Below are 8681 nucleotides of genomic sequence, written 5' to 3'. Positions count from 1 at the left end.
ATAACATTAAAATGCTCCCTTGAATACATACAGTGCTGTGAGCTGTTTATCCACTTGAAGAACTTTGTTGGGTATTTCTAGTATCTAAGTAACTTGGGAGTTCAAACCCTTCAATGGGATTTGTGCTCCTAAAGTCACTTAGACTTTGGAAAAATCTCATTTTTAAGGTTGGGTTTCCATTTGAGACACTTTATCAGGTGCATGACAGCTTAGCTAATTCCTTTTATTATAGCTGAAAGAGAATAGCCTGTGTCATGGCAATCTATAACGTTTGAATACAATCTTCAGCAAATTCTGCTAGTATATAATGCAATGAGTAGTAAAATATGGTAAATTGGCCTGGGCTGTGATGTGTTCAGTTTAGATAAAATATCAATCCACCTGGGTTTTCCTCCTCATTAGGTTAGAGACAACTTTCATTTTATACAGGACTTGAATACAAACACGCACACATGGAAGAAAACAAAGAGCACTAATATACACTTGAATTTTGTTTTGGTAGTTGAGCTCACTAGCATTGTTCTTTCTGCATATAATAGTTCACTAGATGTAATTAAAACTTTAAGTAGAGAATTACTATGTTTACAAATGTGAAGTTTCTAAATTATTGTGGTGTGAAAGACTTATTTAATGGTGGTGAGCTGTGCCATACTGATGGTCTTTGGGGCACCTGTCCAGAAAAGGGTTTGGCATGGCAGCAACAGTGCCAATGACTTACCATGCTTCCCTTTCAAATTATTTACTTTCTGATTTGGGGAGTCAGTCTCTCAGGGAAAGTGGGAATCTTCATGGGCCAGAGAGCTCTAATTAGTTTGCTCACTGTTCTTCTTCCCTCTTTGCATTCTTCTGGCATGGGTGGCAGACGGATGGCTGGCTGATTTTCTATAAGTATGTGTGAGTGTGTGTGATTAGCTTTTTAGTCCTTGATTAAGTTACCGATTGAGAAGCATCCATGTGACCAAACCACCACAACTGGAGCCTTCGTTAGGGTGCAGGGTCATATAATATGATGTACAGGTTTCCCTTGCCAACCATGGGGGTTAGGTTCCTGAAAGTTCCTGTGATTGGCAAGGGTGGGGAAACAGGGCCGGGGGAGCGGGGTGGAGTGAGAGGCACGAGGAGGGCCAGAGGGGCCAGGGAGGGTATTTTCTGACTGTCGTCCCCCCTTCTCTAAAACAAGGAAACTCAAAAGTGTGGTTGGCAAAACCGTGATTGGCGAGGGAGACCTGTAATACCATTAAATGGTGCTTACTCTGTCAGTACCAATTCCTTGATCTGCCCCCTCACTCCATTTCAGGCGCAGAGGTAGTGAAGGGATTTTGTGTTTTTTAGACTGAGCTGGATCAGGGCAGAGTATTTTATTAAAAAAATCATCTGAATCTTTGTGAGATTACTTATCAATTCATCTTTGCCTGTTCAGCATCTAAACTCCAAAAGCAGCACCAGTAGTTTGCTCCTTACAGTAATAGTTTCCCCTAATGGTAAATGCAATTTACTAAGTAACAAAGAAACAGCTTGGGCATTTCTAGCACTATTTCTCAGATATTGAAGTGTGTGTGTGTGAATGAGGAGAACATTGTATCTTGTTTTCTTTTTGTCTCATGCTTTCTTCCATCTCTATTCTATTTGTTTCAGATTTCTGGCCTTGTAATAAGAAGACCTGTTGCATCTACACAACAGAAGCTAAATCTTGTGTATGGCGTTGTTAAGGTTGCAGCCCCTCACCTCAGCCTTCCTCCATTTTGGGCTCGTTACCTTTGTGCTATTTTTGCATGGCTTGCAGGTGGATGCTGGCTTGACTGGAGATTCACCAAATATTGGACAAAACAACTCATGTGCAGGATCATTTGACTGCAAGGAGGGCGTGATCTTGCCAATATGGTACCCAGAAAACCCATCCCTTGGGGACAAAATTGCCAGGGTAATTGTTTATTTTGTAGCACTTATCTATATGTTCCTTGGAGTTTCCATCATTGCAGATCGGTTCATGGCATCTATAGAAGTCATTACATCACAAGAGAAAGAAATTACAATCAAGAAGCCCAATGGAGAGACCACTACCACAACTATTCGGATTTGGAACGAAACTGTTTCCAACCTGACTCTCATGGCTCTGGGTTCCTCTGCTCCTGAGATCCTTCTCTCATTGATAGAAGTTTGTGGGCATGGATTCATAGCTGGAGACCTGGGACCTTCTACCATTGTTGGTAGTGCTGCTTTCAATATGTTTATCATCATAGCCATTTGTGTCTATGTGATTCCTGATGGGGAAACCCGAAAGATAAAACACCTCCGCGTTTTCTTTGTCACAGCTGCTTGGAGCATCTTTGCTTATATCTGGTTGTACATGATCCTGGCAGTCTTTTCCCCAGGTGTGGTACAGGTGTGGGAAGGTTTGCTCACTCTATTCTTCTTCCCTCTGTGCGTCCTTCTGGCATGGGTGGCAGACAGACGGCTGCTTTTCTATAAGTACATGCACAAAAGATACCGCACCGACAAGCACAGGGGTATTATCATAGAATCAGAAGGTGATCACACCAAGGGAATTGAAATGGATGGCAAGATGATGAACTCCCACTTTCTGGATGGAAACTTAGTGACTGTGGAGGGGAAGGAGGTAGATGAATCTCGCAAAGAGATGATCCGAATCCTCAAGGATCTGAAGCAAAAGCACCCAGAAAAGGACTTGGACCAGCTGGTAGAGATGGCCAACTATTATGCCCTATCTCACCAGCAGAAAAGCAGAGCTTTTTATCGCATCCAGGCTACCAGAATGATGACTGGCGCTGGCAACATTTTGAAGAAGCATGCAGCTGAGCAAGCCAAGAAGAGTACCAGTTTGCATGAGATTTGTCCAGAAGAGCCTGAGGAATTCATCTCCAGAGTGTGCTTTGACCCTTGCTCCTACCAGTGTTTGGAGAACTGTGGTGCTGTCCTCTTGACAGTGGTACGGAAGGGAGGAGACATATCTAAGACCATCTATGTGGACTACAAAACAGAGGATGGCTCTGCCAATGCTGGTGCTGACTATGAATTCACAGAAGGAACTGTGGTCCTGAAATCGGGGGAGACCCAGAAGGAGTTCTCTGTAGGAATTATTGATGATGACATCTTTGAGGAAGATGAACATTTCTTTGTGCGCCTCAGTAACCTCCGTGTGGTAGAGGTGGAGGAAACTCCAGAGCTCAACAGCTCACCCTACCCAAAGGCCATACTCTCCTCTCCTTGTGTAGCCACGGTGACTATTTTGGATGATGACCATGCAGGCATCTTTACATTTGAGTGTGATGTGATACATGTCAGTGAGAGCATCGGTGTGATGGAGGTGAAAGTCCTAAGGACATCAGGTGCTCGAGGTACAGTCATAGTCCCATTTAGGACAGTGGAAGGGACAGCAAAAGGAGGTGGAGAGGATTTTGAAGATACTTTTGGGGAGCTGGAGTTCAAAAATGATGAAACTGTGTAAGTACCCCCTTCATTTCTGTTACTTGTTCTAGTTATTGTGGTTAATCCCAAATTTCCCTTTCACAGGTGAATGCAGACAACAGATAATGGGCCAGTTTCTCCAGCTTTCCTTTGGTTTCCATACTTACCTCTTCCAGGCAAGAACCCTACAGCAGGATCTAAGTGCTTAGGACTTCTTGTCCTTCCCCTGTCCTGGAGTAACAAATTGGGGGCTTGGAAATGTTACCAGCGAGTAGAAAAATATAGTCTCTAAAATCCTGTACTTGAACCAATTAACAGAACTTTTAAGACCTTACTTGGCCATTTTCATTATTCTTTAATTCCAGGAATAGTAAATGTGGTAGTCTGTAGAGCACAAGAGGTGTCTGAGTGCCTGATCCCTAGTCAGGTTAATAGTTCCATTTAGTTACTGCCAACAGAAGCAGACAGATGTTCAACCAAGCCTAAATAAGGTGGAATTTTTAAAATCAAACAGTATTGGCCCAGTTCTTCTCCTGTTCACTTCAGTGGGAGGAGAGGGAGAGAGCCCAATGGTGAACATTTTTCAAAATCTCTTCCAAAGAGCTAAGAGGACACTAGAGACCAATGGGAGCTACTGGACACTGGATTGTTTTGAACCTCTATCCTCAGATAGCGTGAGGAATAATTCCAGGACCAGACCTTTGGTCACGAAACTGGACCTCTGTTCTATTGGTGATCTCCTTTAATCTCCTTTCCCCATGGAGACCAATTTAAGGGTTGAATTTCCCCTATAATAAAAGTGTTAATTGTGAGGAGAGAACAAAGGGCTAATACGCCAACTGGTTTAGGGAAATGTCTCCTTTGAATACTTTCAATGGTATCTTTAATGAAAACCACACCTCCCAAATTAATAGCTCCAAATCAGGCTGTCTCTTGCACATGCACACACAGGAAAATCAGAGCTACTTACCTAACAAGGAGCACTTCCCATGTGTTCTTTCTTTCCCTTAGTTGCTTATCCAACCAGCTGATCTGTGTGGCAGCTGAAGGCATACAACTGGCAGCAATGCACACCCTTCTGCCAGAATTGTATACTAAGCACTAATTCTAGGTTGTGTGTCCCTTGCAGCCTCTGTTTAGTACTGTGATAGTGGGACAATACTTTATCCATATGCCCATTCTTTTTAGTAGCTTAGCATGAGGATTAAACTAATGGTGTAAATTTTCAGTTTCTGTATTGCCTTCTGTGTGATCCTCTCCAAGTACAGTATTCTTCCTATTCAAGTTTGTTTACCTGGGACTCTCCCCTGAGAAAAGCATTACAGTAATCTAAAGTGATGATCCAAACCACTGCAACTGTACCTGTGCAGCTCTGTAGCATGGCGTTTTCATACAAAGCAAAATTTAGGGACCTTTCCAGCCAGAGAAAGGACTGTTTCGAGTCAGAATTCAACTCAGAATTCTGCTTAGGAGTGTAAATGGGTGTACTGATCTAGTTGGGGATGGTCCTGTTTTGAGCAGGGGGTTGGACCAGATGACCTCCTGAGGTCCTTCCAACCCTAATTTTCCATGATACTCTACACTTACTCTTAATGAACGAATGTGGTGAGTTCCCACATAAGCTTCCAGATGCAATTGTGCTGGAGGACAAGTGTTACAATTCTGTTACTTTACACTTAGAACAGATAGTAACTAGTCATCAATGAAATTCAAGAGTCTGAAGTTTGAGACTGGGTAAGGACGTGTGCTTTCAACTGCTTATTCTAATCTAGTGTAACCAATTGAAACTCCATGGAATTCACTCACAGCAGAACCACAAATTAACCCCTCCAAATGTATATGGCTTAAATATTGTGCTGGCAGTCTTGTGAGGCCAGGCTTCTGCAGTGACATTTTCTATCATTGTTATTTCCATTTGACCTGGAAGTTCAGGGAACATTTTTCTCCTGTTTTGCTAGTTTTGCTTCAGATGGACACAGCATGTGCAGAGAACATGTAATCGTTGAGGGATGGATGGTGAGTTAATCCCCCGTCCCTTTTCTTTTTACTTAAAGGGGAAAAATAATTTGGGGCAAATGTTGAGATCAGACATGGGCTGATGGGGCAGAATTCCGATCTAGATCTGAACTTTCTCCAAGGGCGTCATTGGTTAAGACTCAGACTTTGTTTGCAGGAGCCTGTGATGATTCTATGCAACTCACTTCACCTGTCCCGAATAACAAAGTGTGGGTGATCTGGGGTGGGGTTTGATCACTGTGGCTTTGTATGAAAATACTGAGGGCTACCTCCACAGAAGGTCCCGGGCATCACAAAGCTGAGTAGCCAAACATCTAATTTTTAAGAACCTTGATACCAAGCAGAATCTGCAGCCCCAGGCAAGGTGCCTCTACGCTGCATGGAGAGATTTAAGTGCCTGGGAATGGAACCCATAAATGCCAGCACACTGCGTGGGGAGCTGTCTAAGCTAGGAAACAGGGAAGAGACTGACCAGAGGGTGTGGGGAAAGAATGACCATGACTGTATATCGTAGTGGTTAAGGAACTCACCTAATCACTATGGAGAGGGAGACCTGGATTCCAGTCCCTTCTTTATAGTACGGTATATTTCTTCATGTGCTGGGCATTTTTCCCAGTTCCTTGCCTTCTCCCAATTGTTGTTCCCTTTGCAGCATCATTTTAATGGGCCTCTGGCTCTCAGAAGAGTCAGAAAGACATAACATGCACAGAAGTCCCAGTTCAGTAAACATGTAAGCCAGGGCTCAGCTTTACTATGCTAATCAGTCCCATTGAAATCTGTGGGACTACTCAAATAATAAAGTTATGCGTATGTGGGAATCTGTGGAATTGAAGCCACAGAGATGTCCAGGCCCTCTGACCTTTGGAGATGGACATAATAATAGCTGAAAGTCTTATGGGCGTTTCAGTCTGCACTTTTGCCGTGCTCACTGGCATGAGAGTTGAACCAATTTAGGCTCCATTAAATGTTTGTAGAGGCTGGAAGCCTACGCCAGCATAAGTATATCCGAGTTTAACATAGAATCATAGAAAATTAGGGTTGAAGGGACCTTACAAGGTCATCTAGTCCAACTGGTTCTTAAAAATCTCCAAGGATGGAATATAAGGTGCTACAAATTGCAAAGACCATAGAGTAGGCATTATCTGCTACCAAATTCCTAGTGCCTATGGCTGGAGATGATCACACTGAATGCATTCCCTCAAAAAGAGTGGTATAGTACATTTCACTTACATTTATAAAGATTTAAAAATATCTCAGGTTTTTAAACTCTGGTATTCCCCAGTAAATGTGATATGGGCTTAAAAAGCAGTTGAGTTGACACTTAAATTAAAGGAAGGGAAGGGGATGGATCCTGCCACTGGGTCTTGCTTATTGCTTCTCTCGAGACTAATATGGTCAAAGTTTCCTCACTCATCTTGGGTGGGAGTAGAGAGAGAGCAAGTCTCTCCAGAACCTGCTGTGGTGGGGGTGGGGGTGCTGTTTTCTGATGTAGTGTGTGTGTGCGTGTGTGCATGTGTGGTGAATAGCTATAAACCACAGTTATCTATTGAGAAAGGGGAATGATCACACAGGACTCAGTGTTTTGGTGCTGTCACATAATGTAATGCATTTGTGATGTCCAAATACAAACTTCTGACATTAGGTCTGATTGTGTTTCGCAATTTTACACAACCTGAACAGCTGTTGTGAGGATTATTCCCTCTAATCTGTTAAAAAGGCATCATCAAATAGATTAGGGGCAATATTTAAGTTACAACCCCCCCCAAGATAACTAAACCATATTTGTGAAATTGTGTGCATGTTTCATTTCTTTTAGTCTTTACATTTTTATTGATGTTGGAAGCAAATATTTTGCCTTTTCCCTCCCCTCTCCCTCCCAGCCTCCCTGTGCTTGTAAACTTTTCTCAGGCTACATGGTTTGAGATCTAGCAATCTGTCCTAGTCCAGAGGTTCCAAAACTTTTTCTTATTGCATACCCCCTTCCAGATTTACCAGTTGCCTGTGTATCCCTACCAGCATACTTGTCGTATTTTAGACCCTTAAATGCCAATTATTATTATAATGAAAATTAAATTTGCCATTACACAATTTCTCCCACATACCCCCCCAGAGATGCCTTGCATACCCCCAGGGGTACATGTATCACAGTTTGGGAGCCCCTGTCCTTGTCCATGAGAATCAGAAGTGAAACTAACGTATTTTTATCCTAATTACACAAAGAATAAAAAAGAAAGCAGCCAGAATTGGTGGTGAAAAGCCAATCTGTTTTAAAGTAGTTTTTCCTTTGTATAAGAGCTTTAGCAATAACAGTGGGTGGGGACAGTATTTTAATTTATAATTATTTTATTGTCTGTTCCTTTAAATCTGTCCATTGACTTTCTTGAAAGTTTAGGATAATATGTGAGCTGCTAGGAGCCAAGTGGGATGCCAATGAGAAAACAAGGGCCAAATTATACATGCTGTGCTTATGTTGCTAGGTACAATTTAATTGACTTCAATGCAGAATTAGGCCAATAGGCACATTTAAATGTATGTCCTTGCCATTGGTATTGCAAACGTTCCTGGGATCTGCAGGGATTGGCACATGCTTAGAGATTAATTCTTTTGGGGGAAGGGAATGTCATTGTCCACCTTGTAGCATAGCTGTCTGCTCCAGTCCTAAGGTTTTGTGGATAGTATTTTATGGATCAGAAAGGATACTGGTTGTCAGTAGAAGCTGTAATGTTAAACTGGTAGTAAAAATGGCCTGCCAAATCTGTGAACAGCACTGAGTTTTGGATGAGATGTATGTCACAATTTATGGTTGTTTCCATGTGTGGTTTTTATGTAGAGCTTGCGCTAAAGGCACAACAAGGTATAACAGAACCAATCCTTCATTAACGGACAAGCATATTAGGACAGGTTGGTTGGCCAGTGAGAGATTTATTGGCAGTAGCCTGAGGAATGGCAGCTTTTAAGTCCCGGGGATACAACTTTTCAAACAATGACTAAGCATAGTTACTGGGCAGCAAGGGGTTGTAAATAACGTGTATATTGCTTTTTCACCCACTTTTCTTCCCTGATGATTTTGAGTAAGAGTTGCTTTGCCATCCAACTTTTACATTTCGTTTGGTTGTGGGTGTCCTGCTGAACCACTGTAGATTTCATATTTCATAGATTTCATAGACATTAGGGCTGGAAGGGACCTCGGGAGATCATCGAGTCCAGCCCCCTGCCCAAAGGGCAGGAAGTCAGCTGGG

At 42.5% G+C, this 8681-nt stretch overlaps 1 protein-coding gene across 2 annotated transcripts in view; it reads left to right on the top strand.

Annotated features, from left to right (window-relative positions):
• Positions 1 to 1639: 1639 nt before the first annotated feature.
• SLC8A3 (solute carrier family 8 member A3) overlaps positions 1640 to 8681 on the top strand; it is a 163002-nt gene continuing 155960 nt past the window's right edge. For both annotated transcript variants that reach the window (XM_019552233.1, XM_019552231.1), the window contains exon 1: positions 1640 to 3462. In XM_019552233.1, the coding sequence (XP_019407778.1) occupies positions 1697 to 3462 (1766 nt within the window). In that variant the 5' untranslated portion in view covers positions 1640 to 1696. The remainder of the gene's footprint in view (positions 3463 to 8681) is intronic.

The sequence above is a fragment of the Crocodylus porosus genome, unplaced genomic scaffold, assembly GCF_001723895.1.
Source record: "Crocodylus porosus isolate Cpor-Errol unplaced genomic scaffold, CroPor_comp1, whole genome shotgun sequence".
NCBI lineage: Eukaryota > Metazoa > Chordata > Crocodylia > Crocodylidae > Crocodylus > Crocodylus porosus.
The sequence above is the reverse complement of the archived record's forward strand: the minus strand, read 5'-3'. Positions and strand labels throughout refer to the sequence as shown.